Source organism: Somniosus microcephalus, chromosome 8, assembly GCF_052327205.1.
Source record: "Somniosus microcephalus isolate GS21.2 chromosome 8, FLI_Smic_1.0, whole genome shotgun sequence".
NCBI lineage: Eukaryota > Metazoa > Chordata > Chondrichthyes > Squaliformes > Somniosidae > Somniosus > Somniosus microcephalus.
Genome location: NC_140994.1, coordinates 67,020,655 through 67,044,099, shown reverse-complemented (window position 1 = coordinate 67,044,099; position 23,445 = coordinate 67,020,655). Strand labels below are relative to the sequence as shown.

Genomic DNA, 23,445 nt, shown 5'->3' with positions numbered 1-23,445 from the left:
CAAAATGTAGCAATTGTAGCCACTATAAAAGATAATTACCCAGGACTGTGCACATCTAAGAAAAGCTTTTGAAACAAGGTTTGTTTTGATTCTTTTAAAACTTATACAGCAAGGCAATGAAATTAAGCAAAGCTGCAGACAGCTTAGTCAGCTAATAGCATTTCTGACTAGGACAGTGAAGCTATTATGGAAAGGTTTATTTGCATCAGATGTCTCCATAGCATACCATTAGCTATAGATTTATATAATGCAGGCTAAATGTACACCAATTCCTTTGGCTACTGCAATACTTCCACACACACATTTATTCAATACTGCTAAATCAGAACAGCCTACATTTATCAACTCAGTGAGTTTGTTATTTGCTATAATTTAGTACTTTACAGAAATCTGAAACCACATACTCCAGACAGCCACAAAATGTACTCGTCAGGACAGCTAAAACACTCGAGAGGAATGAAGTTCCATTAATCGGCACACTCTTGCCACCTTTGCAAAAAAAAAATATTACAACATTAAAAAATTCTGTCACTCCTCGGCACTGCCGTCAACATTTGTCGATTTTGGCAGAAAGCTCAGTGCCTACATCTTGTGATTTGGAAACCAAGTTGACAAAAGATGACCTGACTGAAACACTAACGTGAGCAGGGGAGCAGCTGGTAATTCGGTGAGAGGTCAATTTATCGTGCAACACATTTAATCCAAACAGAGCTGTATGCATTTTGTATCGACTTCTGCAACTATGGGTCTTGTACAAACAGCAGACTGCTAGGTCACTTAAAAAGGTAAATGTTCAAGATAGGCCGGTCATTATTTCAAAGATCACTGAACTTTGATTTATCTGAACCAGCGATTAAGGATCTGTAAATAGCAGGAATAAATATTTTAAAATATGAGTTTTTAAAGTATGCAAAAAAAAATATATATATAAGATATATATTTGTAGATGGCCACAGTAATCATCATAAATAATGTGCATTGACCAGAAGAGTGACAACTGTGTACTCAAACTTGCACTACAATCTGATTTTATTTTTAAAAGACAGACAAAATGGAGATACTAAAACCACAAGTTATATTAGTTGTCAGCTATTTATCAGCACAGTGGTTAACCTACTATAGAATAAAACTGAACATCACATCAGTAGGGGAGATGGAGGGGTGGAGGTGGTCAAACAACAACTTGCATTTCTATAGCACCTTTAACGTAGTAAAACATCCTAATGCACTTCACATAGAAAGGCTAACGGAATGGGCAGACAAGTGGCAGATGGAATTTAATACAGAGAAATGTAAGGTGGTGCATTTTGGCAGAAGGAACAGGGAGAGGCAATATACACTTAACGACACAGTGTGCAGGGACAGAGGGACCTGGGAGTTAATGTGCATAGGTCCCCAAATGTGGCAGGACATATTGAGAGAGTGGTTAGCAAAGCACATGGGATCTTGGGCTTCATAAATAGAGGTATTGTGCACAAAAGTATAAAGGTTCAGCATAACTCCTCTAACGTGCTGGTTAGGCCACAATAAGTTAGGTTAATAGAGCACAAGACAATAAACATACACTGGAACTTGCAACTTGGACAGGGGTTCAAAATGGGTGGCGATGGAATGAAAACTCAGGCAGGGTGTTAACAGGTGGCTGATCCAGTATTACCTGTTTTACATCATTGCCCAAGTTGAAAGTTTTGTCTAGTTCAGCAATAAATGCTGATCTTGCCGGCAATGCCCATATTGCAAGAATGTCAGCCGTGGCTCAGTGGGTAGCATTCTCGCCCGAGTCAGAAGGTTGTGGGTTCAAGTCCCACTCCAGAGACTAGAGCACAAAAATCCACTCCTGTGCAGTACAGGTAGACTATCCTTTATCCGAACTTCCGAAAACCGAAAACCTCTAAAAACCGAAAGTTTTTTCGTTCAGCGTAATTCGTGCGCACGACATGACCAGAGTGGCGCACGACTTACGCTGAGCAGGGCAGAGGGTCACAGAGTTCCCTTCTGGGTAGGAGATTGCAGGCCGAGCCGAGCAGTGTGAAGGAGGTACCGGGAGAGTGAACCCAACAATACAGTGGCCCGTCCAATAGCTGCAGCGGCCCGTCCGATATTCTTTTCTCCCACCCCCCCCCCGCCCCCGACCCAAACCGCAGCCCGTCCGATATTCTTTTCTCCCCCCCCACCCCCCCGACCCGTCCGATATTCTTTTCTCCCCAACCCAACCCGAACCCGAACTGCGGCCCGTCCGATATTCTTTTCTCCCCCCGACCCCCGCGCCCGCCACCCCCCCCCCCCGACGACCACCCCCCCCCCGGCGACCTGAACCGCAGGCCGCCCGATATTCTTTTCTCCCCCCCCCCCCCACCCGACCCCCGACCTGATTTGCGGGCCAGCTTAGTAGGAATCAGCCGATATCCGGCTTTCCAGAGAAGCAGGAAGGGGAATGAGACACGGAACAGTCGCAAGAGGTAGCCTGAACTTTTAAAATTTATATTAAATACAAATTTCCCAGTCTTATAACAATACCTTCTGAAATCCGAAAAATTCCAAAAACCGAAACTCAGCTGGTCCCAAGGCTTTCGGATAAGGGATAGTGTACCTGTACTGAGGGAGTGCTACATTGTCGGGAGATGCCGTCTTTTGGAGGAGACATTAAACCGAGGCCCCATGTGCCTCCTCCATTGCAGGTAAAAAATTATGGCACTATTTTGAAGAGGAGCAGGGGAGTTCTCCCTTGAATCTTGGCCAACATTTATCCATCATCCAACTCCAAAGAGAGTATCTGGTCATATATCTCATTGCTGTTTGTGGGAGCTTGCTGTGTGCAAATTGGCTACTGCGTTTCCTACATTATAGGACTATAACAGTGACTACATTTCAAAAGTAATTCATTGGTTGTAAAGTGCTTTGGAATGTCCTGAGGTCGTGAAAGGCACTATATAAATACAAGTCCTCTTTTTCTTCCTTCATCAGAGCTCTCAATACCTCTTCTCCTATAATTTGATTTCATGCCAACCTGGTTTCTTGCACACATTGTGAATGTTAAGCTCATACTTCTTGCTGTCATTGGTAACAAAATGTTGTCTCAGACCATATCCTTCAGGTTCAGATTTTCAGATAATATATGCTCACGAAACTCGTTTTCCTGAAAGGGCTTCAGAATTCACCTGAGGGTGAAGGAATCTGCAGATAGACCCTGCTTTTATCTACTTCATTTATTCCAAGGAAGAAACAAACTAAACTGGTTTTCCTCAGGAATGAAGGCCAACAACCTTTAAAGTAAAAAAAATGGTCAACTGGCTTTTATCCTCGTTTTTGAACTATCGCCATTCTGAACCTTATTGCAACTTGGATCACAGATGGGAATTCCTTCACCTTGATTGAAGCTGCCCCAGCCAGGAACACATTCCATCATATCCTTCCCTAACCACTGTGGCAGTAACGCGGCTCTTATCGCCAGGCCCCATCTTGACCTGTTCACTTACTCCTCGGGCACCTCTTTTCCCTTGGACAACTCATCTTGTACATCCCATTCCCCTTTCCTTCAAAGTACTTCTCGTATATCGCCCTCCCAAGTCCCTGGCAACATCCTAGCCAAAAGTTTCTTCCTCCTCTCCTCATGCAACCTCTGTACTTAGTGAATCTTCATCCTTGAAAATTTCAACCTTCAACTTAATTCCCTTCTCCTATGATTTCTCTGCATTCCTGTTCTCACTAAACCTCACTCTCCACATAATCTCCCCCATCCATCACCTCAACTTCATCAACTTGGGAAGTCTTGCCATCTCAGAGGATTCTATCTTAACTGATAACTTTATTGTTTCTCTTAACAGCCACATCATCCTTGCTGCTTCTGCCCCTGAATGGAACTATCTCCCAGCTCCCTGTTTTGCAACATCTCAAACTTCCAACTTCCTCTCTGGTCCACCTGCCTCGACACATCTACTAAATTCTGTCGCTCAACAGCTCCCTTACTTCTGCTTTCAATGTTCCCATTCCCTCCAAGTCCCTCAGTGTCTCCCATTCCCATCAATCCAATTCTCATCTCTGCACCTTTAAAGCAGAGGTCTGCTGGCTCCAGTACACCTAGGGCACAACTGCCTGGTTGTTCACCACCTCTAATCCAAATTCTCCCACTACTTCAGGACTACCCTAGAGAGTAAGGATGAGCCCAGATTCCCGTTAACAAACCACTTCCTCCAACTCCATTCTTCTGCTTCTCCCCCACATTTTCATCTCCAACACCAAATGTGAAGAGTTCATGGATTTCTTCATCTCAAAAATCGAGACCATCCACTCGGGTGTTTCAGCAGGGTCCTGCTACAACAACCCCCCGCCCCATTCTGACCCTATATCACTCTACAACTCCTTTACTGTTCCTCCTAGGCATACACCAAGGCCATCTTCTCAATGGCACCCACCTCCAGTGCCATCAAACCCCAACTGGCCCAATTTCTCACACAACTATCCCTCCTCAGTTCAATTCTCACTGACAGTCAATGGCTCCCGCTCATCAGAGTCTGCATCCCCACACCTTCAAGATTTCCATCATCATTCCCTTGCTCAAAAAAACCCAACCCATCCCTCTACCTTCAACTATTACCTCCCGATCTCCAATTCTCAACCTTTTGTCTATAAAGTGCTCACTTACATCATTGCCACCTAGCTCCGCGCCCAACTTTCACAACAATCCTTCTTTGGATCCCTTCAATGTCCATCCTGCATAGGACCAAGAGAGCTCTGGTCAGGCATGAAATACTAATGCACTGTCCCTCCTCGTCTTCCTTGGCCTTCCTGCTGCATTTAACAAGGATGGCCACTCCATTCATGTGTCAGCCTTGTCACACTGGTAACACTCTTCTCTTTGAGTCAGATGGCGGTGAGTTCAAGCCCCATTTCAGGACCTAAGCTGCATAATATAGCTGACTCTTGAGTGCTGTACTGACAGAGGTGCTGACTCTTGAATGAGGTCCAAACTGCCCTCTCAGGTTGTCGTAAAGGATCTTATGACACTAATCAGAGGAACAGGGTAGTTCTCCTGATATCTCAGCCATCAGGAGCTAGGAGCCAAATTAAAGTGCAGGATCTTGAAGGTGGAAATCATCCCCATGTGCTAACTGACATAGGGATAAACAGATCAGGAAAGTGAATGCGTGGCTGAAAGACTGGTGTGGGAAAAAGGGATTCCATTTCGTGGAACGCCGACACCAGTACTGGGACATGAAACTGTATCGCTGGGGCGGGCGGCATCTGAACTAGGCTGGGACCATGATCAATGTTCCCTTTAAGTTGCGTGGTCCCGTGGCATTCTGGAGGTCCCTTGCAGCTGGTTCACTGGCTTATAAAGGGAAAAAACGCGCACGCACGGAATTTTGAATGGGCCTCGCGACCCAAAAAAACGAAGGGGAACACTGACCACGATTCCAGCGGAAAGGAGAAACAGAGCTGTGGAAAGGACTTTAATCCAGTAAAAGGGAGGAGGGAGTGTTCGGGTAAAAATAATAGTAAACTAAAGATAATACAACTGGAAGAGAGCAAAGATCAGAGTACAAAGTTTTAAATAACAAATAGTCCAGGAACAGAAGAGGTTATAACAAATTACCTGTTAAATACAAGGCCTCAGCGATGAAAAATAAGAACATATTAAATCACCTGTATAGCAATATAGAGTATCAGCATCAAAAATTGTGATCCGTCCAAGTGTGAAAAATACACCAGCAGGACATATGGGCAGCGTGGGGACAGTTATCCAAGTAAGAGTTCTGTACACAAATACACACAGCTTAAGAAATAAAACAAGTGAGTTAGTAGCAGAAATTCAGCTTAAAGGGTCTAACCTAGTCACCAACACAGAGACCTGGCTATAAGCTGGACACGACTGGGAGCTAAATGTTCCAGGTTACAGGATCTTTAGAAAAGGACAGGCCAATTGGGACAGGAGGAGAAAGAAGAAATATTGATACCTGTACAAGACACAATTACAGCAGTAGAAAGAAAGGATATCAGTAAGGGTGATCAGACAGTGGAAAGACTATGGTTAGAATTAAGGAGCAGCAAAGGATGCAAGACTCTCGAGGGAGGTGTCTACAGACCTCCTGATAGTTGTGATGTAGTGGGGGATATATAAATACAGAGATCAGGGAAGCATGTAGCAGAAACAATGTGGTTATAAAGGGAGATTTTCACGTAGACTGAATGAAGCTAAACAGCTCAAATAATAAAGGCAATGAATTTCTAGAATGTATGTGGGACACCTTTCTAGAACAATATGTTTTAGAACCAACAAGGGAACAGGCCAGACTAGATTTAGTGATGATTAATGAACAATCTGACGGTAACGGAACATCTCGCAAATAGTGACCAGAATATGACTGAATTTGAAATTAGGTTTGAGGGGGAGAATCACAAACCAAGGTTTAAAATTTAAGTAAGGCAAACTTCGAAGGGATGAGAAATAAATTGACGACAATAAACTGAGCTGAACTGCTAATGGGCAAACCTACAGACAAACATTGGGAAGCACTCAAATAAATATTTGGTACAATACAAAACCAGTACATACCAGTAAAAAGCAAAAGTTCCACTTGTGTAGTTAAGCAACCATGGTCAACAAAAGAGACAGTATCAAGCTAAAAGAAAAGGCTTACACAAATGCAAGGAAATGCAGAAGTCCAGCAGACTGGGAGAGCTATAAAAAGCGACAAAGGGATGCAACGAAAGTAATGAGGTGCAAAAAGGGAATAGGAGGAAAGGAATATTAAAGCAAACAGTAAAAGTTTTTATGAATATATTAAGATAAAGAGAGTGGTAAAGGGGTAATGAGCGCCAATGAAGACAGATGCAGGTGAGACAACAATGTACAATAAGGAAATGGCAGATTTGTTAAATGAATACTTTGTATCCATGTTCACAGTAGAAGAAGAGGACAAAATACCAGCGGTACAAGGGAACCTAAAAATATCTCAAAGGGAGGAATTATTGAATTTAATATAAGTTTCTTTAAAATGGCAATGGAGAAAATAATGGCCCAGAACTTTGGGTCTCCACGGGTGAGTACGCACGGGGTACTCACCCGTAGGCCCAATGGAAGTGCCGGTTTCCTGCATGCACTGCGCATGCGCGGGAAACCGGCACTTCCGTTCCCCTGAAAGCAGGGGTTAAGAGGTCGAACGCATGCGCAGGAGAGGCTGCGCGTGCCGTTTTTTTTGCAGGTTTTCCCAGGAGGGTAAGTCTGCAGAAGTTACACATTTAAAAAGCAGTCACAAAGCCTGCTTTTTACAAGGTAAGTGTTGAATTAATTAAAACATTTTTTCCACAGGTTTATTATTTTTAAATACTTTAAAGAAAGGCAAGTTTATTTTTAGCCCCGTTAGAAAATAGAATTACTTTTTTCAAAAATTTAAATTATTGTTTAAAATAGTTATTTCATGTAATTTAGTTTATTTAAAAAATGTGATTTAAAAAAAAAATTATTTGAAGATTTAGTGATGTTTTGGGGCCCGTAGTATTTCTAAGTTTGACAGCCCTTCCTGTCAAACTTATGAATGAAGCATTCCCTGCTCCGATTGGCTCCCCATGGCCCATGTGATCCCAGGGGACGCATCGAACTAACTGCGCCCCTGGGATACGCAAGCACTGCGCGCCGGCAGTTGGAGGAGGCCCAGGATCGGAATTCCACAGGGGCCCACAGCTCAATGGCCGGCGCACTAGGTAAGTGCAGGTCGGGGGCTTACACCCGCGGGAAGCCGCCGACCAGAATTTCTGGGCCAATGGGACTCAAGATAGACAAATATCCAGGACCTGATCATTTCCACCCCAGGATATTAAAAGAAATAAGGAAGGAAATTGCAGATACATTAGACATAATTTTCCAAAGCTTTCTAGATTGGAAAATTACTAATGTCGCTCCATTATTTAAGGGAGAGAGGGACAAAACAGGAAACTGCAGGCCCATCAGTTTAACGTGAGTTGTGGGAAAGTTACCGGAATCTATCATCAGTGACAGAGTGACTGAGAAGTTTGACAAGAATGAACTGATCAAAGAGAGTCAGCATGAATTTGAGAGGTAGGTCATAGAATCATACAGCATAGGAGGTGGCCATTTGGCCCATCGTGCCTGCTCTAGCTCTCTGAAAGAGCTACTAATTAGTCCCACTCCCTTACTCTTTCCCCATAACCCGGCAAAATTTTCCTTTTTAAATAGAGATCCAATTCCCTTTTGAAAGTTACTGCTGAATCTGCTTCCACCACCCTTTCAGGCAGTGCATTTCAGATCATAACTCGTGGAGTAAAAAAAAATTAATTTCCCCCAGGCTATACTAGCCGAATTTTTTGAGCAGAGCACTAGCATTGTGAATAAGGGGATTGTCTATGGATGTTGTCCATATAGACTTCCAGGTGGCATTTGATAAGGTTCCACACAAGGTATTATTAGTAAAAATGAAAGAGCAGTGAATTGGAAGAAACCTTGTGACATGGGTTGGTAATTGGTTGAGGGGTAGGAGACAGAATATAGGGATAATAAAGGGAATATACTCGGATTGGCAAGATACAACAACTCGTGTTCCCTAGGGGCCTCAGCTTTTCATCATAACATCAATGATTTAGATGACGGTATAGAGAGGTGTATATCCAAGTTTGCAGATGATACTAAATTAGGAAGCAAAATAAGATGTGGAAATGGGAGCAGGGAGTTACAAGAGGAAATAGACAGATTAAGTGAGTGGGAATAATTGTGGGAAAGTGTGAAGTTGTCCTCTTTAGATCCAAGAAAGAATAATTGGAATATTTTCTTAATGATGAGAAACCAAGAACTGTGAAAGAACAGTATCCATATACACAAATCACTGAAGGTTAGTACACAGGTACAAAATGTAACCAAAAAGGCTAAAGGAGTGTTGGCGTTTATCTCAAGGGGCTGGAATACAAAGGGGGGGATGTTATGCTTCAGCTTGGTCAGACCCCATCTGGAGTATTGCATTTAGCTTTGTGCATCGCACGTCAGGAAGGATATATTGGCCTTGGAGGGGGTAAAATGCAGATTCACCATAATACCGGGCTAAAAAAGTTAAATTGTGAAGACAGATTGCATAAACTTGGGTTGTATTCCCTTGAGTTTAGACAGTTGAGGGATGATGTAATCGAGATCTTTAAAATGATAAAGGGATTCAATAAAATATATACAGAGAAATGATTTCCGCTGGTGGGCAATCTAGAACAAGGGCATAATCTTTAAATTAGAGCTTGGCCATTTAGGAGTGAAATCAGGGAAGTGTTTGTTCATAGAAAGGGTAGTAGAATTCTGGAACTCTCTCCTCCAAATGGCTGTGGCTGCTGGGTCAACTGAAATTTTTGTGACTGAGATCGATCATTTTTTATTGGGCAAGAGTATCAAAGAATATGGAGCAGAGGTGGGTAAATGGAGTTGAGGTACAAATCAGCCATGATCTAAGAGAATGGCAAAACAGATCGGAGGGGCTGAATGCCCTAATCCGGTTCCTATAATTTCACCTCTAATCTTTCAGCATAGTTTATCCCCTTTACATTGGAGATTTATGTCACGTTTTGAGACTTTTGATAATTTGGCCTAAAGGGACATCGGACCAATTCATATAAAGATTATTCTATTCCGTTCATAAGAAGTTAAATCAATAATTCACAGCTTCTGGGAATGAGGATTAGATTCAGACGAAGCATCTGACCAGAATGGTTCTTACTACATTCCGCGTCAGCTTGAGAAAACGGAGGCTCGTTAAGACATTCCAATAAACATTCATGCATAGCATGTAGGGATGGCTTCATTCATGTGACCTCACCGGGGAGCTGGCGGCTAGAAGCCCACACCTAGCAGGACGGTAGCAAGTTTAATAGACAGCTTGAGTGGCCATTCCCCATGCACAAAGAACCAAGGAGGGCCAGTGGTCTGCCCAGTTAAGACAGGACGCCTGCAGAAATCTGGTACAGAACAGATCTTAGGATGGGGGCCGGGGGCCGGGGGGGGGGGGGGGGGGGGGAGGGGGTAGGATTGAGAGAATCCTCTCAAGTTTAGTACTAATTTCAGATGGACATAAAAAATACCATGGCACTATTTCAAAGAGCAGGGGAGTTCTCCCTCATGTCCTGGCCATAGTTATCCCTCAACCAACATCACAAACAGATTATCTGGTCATGATCACATTGCTGTTTGTGGGACCTTACTGTGCATAAAATTAGCTGCCACGTTTCTTACATTACAACAGTGCCTACACTTCCAAAGTACTTAATTGGCTGTGAAACACTTTGGGATGTGCTGGGGTCACAGTAGGCGCTATAAAAATGCAAGTTTTTCTTTTTGTGATGCCAGTGGTTTAATTTTCCTAAGCCATTGATTGGTTTTCCATTTATACAAATTAGATTTTAAAATGTGCATTTATTTTTACCCACCTATTATTTGTTGAATGACAAAATTTGGTGCATAAAAAAGGTAAAACATTAAAGACAAAGTCCTTAATTTAAAAAAATGTTTTAACAGAAAGGACACACTTCCAGAAATAGCACTTAAAAAGATACATATCTGGTGGGCATATTGGGAAGTTCTCATGGGCACATAAATGACTAACATTCTATTAGCTTTGTTAATTGCTGCTCTGCAAGATACATGGAAGATAGTCAAGCACTGGAGGCCATGCAGGGAAGAGCCACTAGACTGAACCCAGTGTTGGAGGTCTGCATTGGTTGGACAAGTTGAGCAACAAGTCTACGAAGACGCCGATATCACTTTCAACTTCATCTTTAGCTATTTCAACATCATTCATAGAGTATGTGTGCCTTCCTATATGCAGCACTTTACACTTGTCCGCATTAAGTCTGATCTGCCATTATTCTTATCCACCTACATATTGGGTCTAACCCCTACTGTAATTTCTGAGCTGCCTCCTCTAATTCCACTGTCCTTCTAGTATTATCTACAAATTTGACCAATTCACATTGGTATAAATTAGAAACAGTAATGGCCCCAACACCAATCCCTGGGGCACCCCACATAGTACTTCGCTCCCACCCCCCATAACTCCTGTAACAAATACCCAACTGTTTCCTACCCTTCAGCCAAATTATTATCCAAACCCATGATTTACCTTGAATCCTCACAGCTTTGAATTTAAGTAATAAACTTTTTTTTGTGTGGAACTTTGTCAAATGCCTTCCAAAAGTTTAGGTACAACACCTCATAGGGCTTACCACTTGGCATGCCACTGCCTCAAAGGAATCAAGGAGGTGGGTCAGGCTTGATCCTCTTCTTCTTGCATAGAATTTACTGCACAGAAACAGATCATTCGGCCCAATTGGTCTATGCCGGTGTTTCTGCTCCACATGAGCCTCTTCCCACCCTACTTCATCTCACCCTATCTGCATAACCTTCTATTCCTTTCTTCCTCATGTGTTTATCTAGCTTCCCCTTAAATGCATCTACGCTAAACGCCTCAGCTACTCCTTGAGGTAGCGAGTTCCACATTTTTGATCTCCCCACAAGTGAAAGCATCTTCTCTATGTCTATCCTATCAAACCTTTTCATAATCTTAAAGACCCTCAGCCTTCTCTTTTCCAGAGAAAATTGCCCCAGCCTATTCAGCCTTTCCTGATGGGTATAACCTCTCAGTTCTGGTATCATTCTGGTAAATCTATGTTGCACCTTCTCCGGTACCTCTATATCCTTTATATAATATGGAGGCCAGAAACTGTGCACAGTACTCCAGGTGTGGTCGACCAAGGTTCTATACAAGTTTGACATAATTTCACTGCTTTTCAATTCTATCTTTGATATTTTTACGTCCAGGGCCTCAGTTTAACATCTCATCAACATTACGACACTGACTACACTTCAAAAAGTACTTTATTGACTGTAAAGCGCTTTGGGATGCCCGGTGGTCATGAAAGACGCTATATAAATGCAAGTCTTTCTTTCATCTGAAAAACTGCCAAGTCCATTATCGTACAGCGAACCCTCGGGTTTACTTCCGATAACCCATTCCATTATTTTACACAGCTATAGTTAGGGCAATTGATTTGGCATGACACAGCACAAATCCTGTTAACATTGACATATACTGCCTGCAATATGATTTTCTGCCCAAGTATCCCAATTTATCACAAATGTCTCCTGGAGGCAGTGAAAACACAGGCTTCTGAGCAATAATAAACAACCTGCCATAACATATAATTTGTCCAGGTTAGAATCATAAAATCATAGAATGATACAGGAAAAATGACAGACACAGGAGGCCATTCGGCCCATCGTGCCTGCTTTTTAAAAGAGCTATCCAATTAGCCCCAATCTTTCCCCATAGCCTTATAAATTCTTTCCCTTCAAATATTTATCCAATTCCCTTTTGAAAGTTAAGGTTATAGTTATTAGTGCAATTCAGTACTATTAAAAACCTATACAGTTACAGTAAGCATGTTACTTACATGGCTTTTTAGCTTCTTTCAACTTCATAGCTTCTTTCAGCTTCATTACAATTACAAGTGTTATCGAGCACAAGACACAATAACCTTATGTCACGAACAAATCTTTTAAAACATCTCAAAACAGATGTGCTACAAGATAAATTCAGCTCAAAAGTGGAAACTGAATGAATAAAAATATATTCTGCATCTACAAATGTAAAAGTGGACCAGAAAACTTGTTCTTGCACTTTGGCAATCATGTTACCTCGCCCCTGGTGTCAGTGGGGTGTACTTTGCGTGAAATGGTTTTATTGGCCATCACGGCCGGCCTCACGAAGTCACCAGTGATTACGAACAACGAACCAGAACCTCCCGAGAAAGCGTCACCCAATCAGACAAAGCAGCGCCGCGGGCAGACCCGGCGTTCAGGGATCGCAGCAATAACACAGCGACCTCATACCATGGACACAAGCACTGATACACGGAAACAAGCGGCGTACCGCAACCGTAGATTACATAACGATCGGTAAAAACGCGTAAGATTGTTCAAACTGTTTTTATAACGTACGGTGTCATAGCTGCTGCTGTCATGTTCGATTGAGTGATGGTAGTGATATAACTCAAGCACTCGGCTCACGCCGCAGCCTCACACATGACACATCCGTATAGCTTCACACATCAGCACCCAGTCCCCATCTCACACTGCAGTTTCAAACTGTGCATAGCTGTACAACGACACACATTAACACCCAGTCCCCATCTAACTGCATCTTCAACCTGTACACATCTGTATAGCTTCACTCAAATGCACCCAGTCCCCATCTCACACTGTAGTTTCAAACTGCGCACAGCTGTACAGCAACACACATCTGCACCCAGTCCCCATCTCACTGCATCTTCAACCTGTACAGCGACACACATCTGCACCCAATACCCATCTCACTGCATCTTCAACCTGTACACATCTGTACAGCGACACACATCTGCACCCAGTCCCCATCTCACTGCATCTTCAACCTGTACACATCTGTGTAGCTGCACACATCTGCACCCAGTCCCCATCTCACTGCGTCTTTGACCTGTACACATCTGTATAGCTTCACTCAAATGCACCCAGTCCCCATCTCACACTGTAGTTTCAAACTGCGCACAGCTGTACAGCAACACACATCTGCACCCAGTCCCCATCTCACTGCATCTTCAACCTGTACAGCGACACACATCTGCACCCAATACCCATCTCACTGCATCTTCAACCTGTACACATCTGTACAGCGACACACATCTGCACCCAGTTCCCATCTCACTGCATCTTCAACCTGTACACATCTGTATAGCTTCACTCAAATGCACTCAGTCCCCATCTCACACTGCAGTGTCAAACTGTGCACAGCTGTACAGCGACACACACATCTGCACCTAGTACCCATCTCACTGCATCTTCAACCTGTACAGCGACACACATCTGCACCCAATACCCATCTCACTGCATCTTCAACCTGTACACATCTGTACAGCGACACACATCTGTACCCAGTCCCCATCTGACTACATCTTCAACCTGTACACATCTGTATAGCTTCACTCAAATGCACCCAGTCCCCATCTCACTGCAGTTTCAAACTGTGCACAGCTGTACAGTGACACACATCTGCACCATCATCTCACACTGCACACACCTGTGTCCAGTTCCCATTTCACGTAGCAGCTTCACATCGCACAGCCATCTCACCCGCCCCCCTCCTCCTGTGCAGCTACACTACTGCCCTCCCTCCTCCTCCTGCCACTTACGCGGTCTGTTTTTCCTGCCCGAATCCATCCTCCTCCGGATGCGGCATTTCTTGGCGGGGGAGCCGTGCTCCTGCTCCAGGCTGCTGCTGCTGCCGGCGGGCCCCGGGTGGAAGCCGTTTTGCAGCCCGTTGGCGCACGGCTCGGCTGGAGTCCCGTTGGCCTGGGGCTGGGCTCGGGCTTTCCTCTCCATGCACCCAGGCTCTGTGTGTGTGTGTGTGTCCCGGGGGCTCAGCGCCGGCTGCAGGCTTCGGCTCGCGCTCCGAGGTCACTCACGGTCATTCCGCCGCTCGTCTCCTGCCTGACGTCACCCCTCCTCCCTCACTCAGCCGCGCCTGCGCCCTCTCCCCAGCCCCAGACTCCGCTCAGTCCGCCTCTGCCAGTCCCCTATTGCACCCACCGCCAGCTGCTCCCCGCACCCTTGCTCCTCTCTTGTCAGCCAGTCCCTCGCCTGCTGAGTTATGAAGGTCGTAAATTCAACTGCTCCACCCACCTCGCGACTTGAGCGCAAAGAAAAGCGGTATGGCAGAATTAAAACCTTACATGTACAGTATTGTAAGGTAAAGAATGGTGCATAGGTTACAACAGTTTATAACTTACACCTATAATTTAAACGCAGGCACCTCCTCCTCACTGGCCATTTGTACTGGTACATAGGGCACACTCTTGGGTTTGCAAGCCATAACAACTTACGTACTAGATTTTATGGTAAGGTTTTTGCTTCAAACTAAAATATATAGACACTATCAAGATTGTCAAACTTTAATGCAATACTTCATTACTGTTTTTCTTTTTTAGCTTCAGTTGGTTGGTGGCTCAGTGGGTAGCACCCTTGCCTCTGAGTCAGAACGCTGTGGGTTCACAGTCCCACTCCAGAGACTTGAGCACAAAAACCTAGGCTGACACTCCAGTGCAGTGCTGAGGGAGTGCTGCACTGTCAAAGGTTCCATCTTTCAGATGAGATGCTAAACCGAGACCCCGTCTGCTCTCTCAGGTGGACGTAAAATATCCCATGGCACTATTTTGAAGAAGAGCAGAGGTACCCTGGCCAATATTTATCCCTCAATCAACAGCACAAAAACAGACTATCTGGTCATTATCACATTGCTGTTTGTGGGAGCTTGCTGTGCACTAATTGGCTGCCACATTTCCTACATTGCAACAGCCCCATCTCTAACCTCCCTTTCCTCTCCAAAGTCCTTGAACGTGTTGCCACCTATCAAATCCGTGCCTATCTTTCCCGCAACTCCATGTTTGAATCCCTCCAATCAGGTTTCTGCCCCTGCCACAGTACCGAAACTGCTCTCATCAAAGTCACAAATGACATCCTTTGTGACTATGACAAAGGTAAGCTATCCCTCTTCGTCCTTCTTGACTTGTCTGCAGCGGTTGACCACCCCATCCTCCAACACCTTTCCACCGTCATCCAGCTGGGCGGGACTGCACTCGCCGAGTTCCATTCTTATCTATCTAATTGTAGCCAGAGAATCACCTGCAATCACCTGCTTCTATTCTCGCTCCCGCATCGTTACCTCTTGTGCCCCCTCCTATTTCTCATCTACATGCTGCCCCTTGGCGACATCATCTGAAAATACAGCGTTAGTTTCCACATGTATGCTGACGACCTGCAGCTCTACTTCACCACCTCTTCTCTCGACCCCTCCACAATCTCTAAATTGTCAGACTGCTTGTCCAACATCCAGTTCTAAATGAGCAGAAATTTTCTCCAATTAATTATTGGGAAGACTGAAGCCATTGTTTATGGTCCCCGCCACAAACTCCGTTCCCTAGCCACTGACTCCATCCCTCTCCCTAACATCTGTCTGAGGCGGAACCACACTGTTCGCAACCTTGGTGTCATATTTAACCCTGAAATGCGCTTCTGACCACATATCTGCAGCATAACTAAAACCGCCTATTTCCACCTCCGTAACATCGCGCGTCTCCGCCCTTGCCTCAGCTCATCTGCTGTTGAAACCCTCATCCATGCCTTTATTACCTCTAGACTTGACTATTCCAATGCACTCCTGGCCGGCCTCCCACATTCCACCCTACATAAACTTGAGGTCATCCAAATCTCGGCTGCCCGTGTCCTAACTCGCACCAAGTCTCATTCACCCATCTCCCCTGTGCTCGCTGACCTACATTGGCTCCCGGTTAAGCAATGCATCGATTTCAAAATTTTCATCCTTGTTTTCAAATCCTTCCATGGCCTCGCCCCTCCCCCTTTCTCTCTCTAATCTCCTCCAGCCCCACAACCCCCCGAGATATCTGCAGTCCTTTAATTCCTGAGCATCTCTGATTATAATCGCTCAACCATCGGTGGCCGTGCCTTCTGCTGCCTAGGCCCTAAGCTCTGGAATTCCCTGTCTAAACATCTCCGGCTCTCTACCTCTCTTTCCTTCTTTTAGACGCTCCTTAAAACCTACCTCTTTGACCAAGCTTTTGGTCATCTACCCTAATTTCTGCTTATGTGGCTCGGTGTCAAATTTTTTGTCTTCTAATACTCCTGTGAAGCGCCTTGGGACGTTTTACTACGTTAAATACAAATTGTTGTTGTGCTGAGTTAGCTGATTCGAGCTGGGGCAGTGATGGAGTTGCAATTGGCCTCGGCTTCCCTGGGCTAGGGAGGGGGACTGCTAACCACCTCCCCCAGCTAGAAAGTTGGTGTATGTGTGGAAATCAGCCAGTAAAGGATTGGTCACAGGTTTACAATGCCCCACAGTTGAAATACACAGGAGCACTTATTGGCCCAGAAATTCGGGTCGGGGGCTTCCCGCGGGTGCAAGCCCCCGACCTGCACTTACCTAGCGCGCCGGCCGTTTGTTATGTTCATTAATAACTAGTCGTTTTTATTAAGAACAGCTAGCTTTTGCTAGACACTTTATTGAGCACATGTGGACTAGGTACAGTATCTGTAGAGGCCTCCATCTTGACTGCTGCCTTGTGGGTAGCCTAGTGCATCCTGGGTAGCCCACTCTTAGATACATACAGCACCACCTAGTGTACCATTCCAGAATGACAGGTTACTGATCATTACATCCCCCTTTGAGGTTAAACAAAATCAGTATCAATCAATATCAATCAATAACAACATAAACATCTTCAACAGTCAATACATTTTCAATGTAGTTTTCTTTGTACTCAAAGATTAAGTCTATCAGGCTTTTTTACTTCACGTGTGGATCTTCTCAGCACAGGTAAGTCTGATGTGTTTTCATGAGAGGCTGTATGTGTATTTGTGTTAGATCTGGTGGTGAGTGACAAGATTCAGTTGCGGCATTGTCATCGATTTGCTCTTCGATAGTCTCTTGTGTTTTTAGGAGGGAACGGCGGTTCCTCCTGAGAATCTGTCCTTCCTCAGTTCTAACAGTGTCCTACTTCCTCAAGAACTGTAGCTTTCCTGTTCCATGCATCTGGATCCTCAATCCTGACAACATCATCCCTTGTCAATGGTTTCAGAGTTTTGGATGACTTGTCATAGTGTGATTTCTGTTTCAGCTTTAACAGTTGAAGTCTCTGTCTCAGTTCCTTACTCTGCTTTTCTTTTGCACAGCAGGGTAGCGTGGTACGCAACTTGCGACCCATTAGGAGTTCAGCAGGTGAAGAACCAGAGTCTAAAGGTGAGGCTCGGTATCTCAGCAGGGCGAGATAAGGATCAGACTTGCTTTCTGTCGCTTTCTTCAGTAGCTGCTTGAGAACTTGAACACCTTTCTCTGCCTTACCATTCGACTGAGCATACAAAGGACTGGATGTGATGTGTTGAAAGTCATAATGTGCTGCAAACTGTTGCCACTCCTTACAGTTGAAGCACGGACCATTGTCGCTAACGGCAATCCTGGGAATTCCATGTCTGGCGAAGATGGATTTCACATGCATTATGACACTGCTTGCTGTGGTGCTTGAGAGCAGCGCCATCTCAGGATAGTTAGAATAGTAGTCAATCACTATTAGATAGTCTTTACCATTTAAATGAAAAAGGTCCATACCAACCTTTTGCCATGGTGCTGTTGGTATGTCAGCTACTATCATTGGTTCCTTTGCTTGTTTGTTTTGGTGTTTCTGACATGTCTCACATTTGCCTATCATGTTCTCAATGTCCTTATTTATGCCAGGCCAATAAACAGTGTCTCTTGCTCTCCTTTTGCATTTTTCAATTCCGAGGTGTCCCTCATGAATCCTTTTGAGCATGTCTTTGACGTAGAGCCTGTGAAATGACTATTCTGTTCTGTTTTAGTAATAGTCCACTTGCGACACTCAATTCTGACCTTATGTGAAAATATTTTGGACAGGAACCTTTTGGCCAACCATGATGAATGTTCTCTATTACTGTTTGTAATACTGTATCTTTTACTGTTTCTTCTGCTATTTGCTTTGATTTTGTGTCTGACACGGGCAGCGCAGCAGTGACCATACTCACATGAACATCCACGTCTTCTTCAGCAGAGCTCACATGACTCATTGTGGGTGCTCGAGATAGTGCATCTGCTAACACTATGTATTTGCCTGGTGTGTAGATCAGTTCAAGGTCATATCTTTGCAGCTTCATCATGAGTCGTTGAATCCTTGGAGACATCTCATTCAGGTTCTTTTTTATGATGGCAACCAGTGGGCTGTGGTCTGCCTCAACTGTGAAGGTGGGAAGTCCATATATGTAGCCATGAAACTTTTCTAGTCCAACTACCAAGCCTAGACATTCCTTTTCAATCTGGGCGTATCGACACTCAGTATCAGTCATAGAGCTGGAGGCATAGGCAACAGGCTTCCAATCTTCACCCTCTGCTTGTAGCAAGACCACACCTAGGCCATCTTTTGATGCATCCGTTGAAACTTTGATTCTTTTTGTTGGGTCAAAGAAGGTGAGTACAGGTGTGGTTGTCAGCACTGTTTTGAGGTTTATCCACTCTTGTTCATGTCTTTCTGTCCATGCGATCTCATTTGTTTTACATAGCAGGTCTCGCAGACAGGCTGTCTTGGCTGAGAAGTTAGGAATGAGCTTTCCAATGAAGTTTATCATCCCCATGATGCGTAGCACTCCTTTTTTGTCAGTGGGTCGGGGCATTTTGAGTATGGCGTTTACTTTTTCCATATCTGGCTCTATTCCTTTACCAGATAGATTATAGAAACATAGAAGATAGGAGCAGGAGTAGGCCATTCGGCCGTTCGAGCCTGCTCCGCCATTCAATGTGATCATGGCTGATCATCCAAATTCAGTACCCTGTCCCTGCCTTTTCCCCATATCCCTTGATCCCTTCAGCCTCAAGAAACATATCCAACTCTTTCTTGAATATATTTAATGAACTGGCCTCCACCGCCCTCTGTGGCAGAGAATTCCACAGGTTCATCACTCTCTGGGTGAAGAAATTCCTCCTCATTTCAGTCCTAAATGGCTTACCCCTTATCCTTAGACTATGACCCCTGGTTCTGGACTCCCCGGCCATCAGAAACATCCTTCCTGCATCTAGTCTGTCCAAACCTGACAGAATTTTATAGGTTTCGATGAGATCCCCTCTCAATCTTCTAAACTCCAGTGAGTATAAGCCCAATCGACACAATCTCTCCTCATACGTCATTCCTGCCATCCCAGGTATCAGCCTGGTGAATCTTCGCTGCACTCCCTCCATGGCACGAACGTCCTTCCTCAGGTATGGTGACCAAAACTGCACACAATACTCAAGGTGCGGTCTCACCAAGGCCCTGTACAACTGTAGCAAGACATCCTTGTTCCTGTACTCGAACCCTCTTGCTACGAAGGCCAACATACCATTTGCCTTCTTAACCGCCTGCTGCACCTGCATGCTTACCTTCAGCGACTGGTGCACAAGGACACCCAGGTCTCTTTGCACTTCCCCTTCTCCCAATCTATTGCCATTCAAATAATAATCTGCCTTCCTGTTTTTGCCACCAAAGTGGATAACCTCACATTTATCCACATTATAGTGCATTTGCCATGTTTCTGCCCAATCACCCAACCTGGCCAAATCGTACTGGAGTTTCCCGACATCCTCCTCGCAGCTTACCCTCCCGCCCAGCTTTGTGTCGTCTGCAAATTTGGAGATATTACATCCAATTCCCTCGTCCAGATCATTAATATATATTGTGAACAGCTGGGGTCCTAGGACCGATCCTTGCGGTACCCCACTAGTCACTGCCTGCCACTCGGAAAACGACCTGTTTATTCCAACTCTTTGCTTTCTGTCCGCCAACCAGTTCTCTATCCAAGTCAATACCTTGCCCCCAATCCCATGTGCCTTAATTTTGCACGCTAATCTCTTGTGTGGGACCTTATCGAAAGCCTTCTGAAAGTCCAAATACACCACATCCACTGGTTCTCCCTTATCTATTTTACCAGTTACACCCTCAAAAAATTCCAGTAGATTAGTCAAGCATGATTTACCTTTTGTAAATCCATGTTGACTTTGTCCGATCCTTTCACTGCTTTCCAAGTGCTCTGCTATTACATCTTTTATAATAGACTCTAGCATTTTCCCCACTACCGATGTCAGGCTTACCGGTCTATAATTCCCCGCTTTTTCTCTACCACCTTTTGTTGAATAGTGGGGTAACATTAGCTACCCTCCAATCCATGGGTACCGTTCCAGAGTCTATCGAGTTCTGGAAGATGATCAGTAATGCACCTACTATCTCTAGGGCCACTTCCTTAAGTACCCTGGGGTGTAGACCATCAGGCCCTGGGGATTTATCAGCCTTCAGTCCCATCAATTTTCCTAACACCATTTTCTTACAAATACTGATTTCTTTCAGTTCCTCGCTTTCATCAGACCCTATGTTCCCCGGCATCTCTGGGAGGTTATTTGTGTCCTCCTTTGTGAAGACAGAACCAAAGTATGCATTTAGTTGGTCTGCCATTTCCTTGTTTCCCATTATAAATTCCCCTGATTCTGACTGTAAGGGACCTACGCTTGACTTCACTAATCTTTTTCTCTTCACATATCTATAAAAGCTTTTACAGTCAGTTTTTATGTTCCTAGCTGGTTACTCTCATATTCTATTTTCCCTTTCTTAATTAGTCCCTTTGTCCTCCTTTGTTGACTCCTAAACTGCTCCCAATCCTCAGGATTATTGCTTTTTCTAGCCGATTTATATGTCCTCTCCTTGGATCTTATGCTATCCCTAATTTCCCTTGTTAGCCACGGTTGAGTCACCTTTTCTGTTTTATTTTTACGCCAAACTGGGATGAACAAATTCTGTAGCTCATCCATTCGGTCTTTGAATGTTTGCCATTGCCTATCCACCGTCAACCCTTTGAGCGCCATTCCCCACTCAGTCCTACCCAACTCGCTCCTCAGACCATCGTAGTTTCCTTTATTTAAATTGAGGACCCTTGTCTCTGAGTCAACTACTTCATTCTCCATCTTAATGAAGAATTCGATCATATTATGATCGCTCCGACCCAAGGGGCCTCGTACAACAAGATTGCTAATTAATCCTTTCTCGTTACATAATACCCAGTCTAAGATGGCCTGATCTCTGGTTGGTTCCTCGACATATTGCTCCAGGAAACCATCCCGTAAACACTCCAGGAATTCCTCCTCCACAGTATTGTTACTAATTTGGTTGGCCCAATCTATATGTAGGTTAAAGTCACCCATAATGACTGCTGTGCCCTTATTGCACGCTTCCTTAATTTCCCTTTTAATGCCATCCCCAACCTCCACCTTACTGTTTGGAGGTCTATATACCACTCCCACTAATGTTGTTTTCCCCTTAGTATTTCTCAATTCTACCCATACAGATTCCACATCATCAGAGCTAATATCCTTCATTACAATTGTATTAATCCCTTCTTTAACCAGTAATGCTACCCCACCTCCCTTTCCTTTTTGCCTATCTTTCCTGAATATCGAATACCCCTGGATGTTGAGTTCCCAGTCTTGGCCATCCTTGAGCCATGTTTCTGTAATCCCAACCAAATCGTATTCGTTTACCTCTATTTGCGCAGCCAATTCATCCACCTTATTACAAATGCTCCTCGCATTAAGACACAAAGCCTTCAGGCTTGTTTTTTTAACGCTCTTAGACCTATTAGAATTATTATTTACTGTGGCCACGTTTGATTTAAACCATTGATTTCTCTGACTGCCACTTTTGTTTTTCTCCTTCCTATCTTTTGCTTTTATCCCTGTTTTCCTTTCCTCTGTCTCCCTGCTCAGGTTCTCAACCCCCTGCCATTTTAGTTTAAACCCCCCCGAACAGTGCTAGCAAACCTCCCCGCAAGGATATTTATCCCGCTCTGGTTCAGGTGCAACCCGCCCGACTTGTACAAGTCCCACCTTTCCCAGAAGCAGGCCCAGTGATCCAGGAAACTAAAGCCCTCCCTCCTGCACCAACTCTTTAGCCACGCATTCATCTGCTCTATCCTCCTATTCCTATACTCACTAGCACGTGGCACCCGGAGTAATCCAGAGATTACAACCTTTGAGGTCCTGCTCTTTAATCTGCTACCTAGCTCCCTAAATTCTTGTTGCAGGACCTTATCCCTCTTCCTACCTATGTCGTTGGTCCCAATGTGAACCACGACCTCTGCCTGTTCACCCTCCCCCTTCAGAATGCCCTGCAGCCGTTCAGTGACATCCTTGACCCTGGCACCAGGGGGGGCAACAAACCATCCTGGAGTCACACCTACGGCCACAGAACCGTCTATCTGTTCCCCTTATGATAGAATCCCCTACCACTATTGCTCCCCCACTCTTTTTCCTCCCTTCCTGAGCAGCAGCAACACCCCCGGTGCCAGGAAGTTGGCTGCTGCTGCCTTCCTCTGGTGAGTCATCCCCCTCAACAGTATCCAAATTGGTATACCTGTTTGAAAGGGGGATGGCCACAGGGGTCTCCTGCACTACCTGCCTGCTTCTACTGCTCCGCCTGGTGGTCACCCATTTCCCTCCTGCCTGTGCAGCCCTACCCTGCGGCGTGACCAACTCATCAAACGTGTAATCCACGACCCTCTCAGCATCGTGAATGCTCCACAACCCATCCATCCGCAGCTCCAGTGCCTCAATACGGCCCGTTTGTAGCTGCAGCTGGATGCATTTCTGGCACACGTGGTCATCAGGGACACTGGCAGCGTCCCTGAATTCCCACATAGAGCAAGAGGAGCATAACACGGGGCTGGGCTCTCCTGGCATGACTTACCCCTTTAATTAATTTAAATTAATTCAATACCACCAGTTAAAGATATACTCTAGGGTGCTTATTTACCAACTGTCCCCACTACACCACAGA

At 44.8% G+C, this 23,445-nt stretch overlaps 1 protein-coding gene across 4 annotated transcripts in view; it reads right to left on the bottom strand.

Moving 5' to 3' along the window:
• The window catches only part of LOC147113589 (pantothenate kinase 1), an 89,460-nt gene extending 74,840 nt beyond the window's left edge, over nt 1-14,620 (bottom strand). Inside the window, exon 1 of one of the 4 annotated variants that reach the window (XR_015079236.1) lies at nt 14,206-14,579. Coding sequence is in view for 2 of the 4 variants with exons in the window: in XM_085994834.1 (XP_085850960.1) it covers nt 14,206-14,395 (190 nt within the window). In the remaining 2 variants the exon portion in view is untranslated. Of the gene's footprint in view, nt 1-12,435; nt 12,671-14,205; nt 14,580-14,602 lie in introns of those variants that run through there. The other 3 variants (XM_085994836.1, XM_085994834.1, XM_085994835.1) reach the window with 3 other exon arrangements.
• Between the last annotated feature and the right edge of the window lie 8,825 nt (nt 14,621-23,445).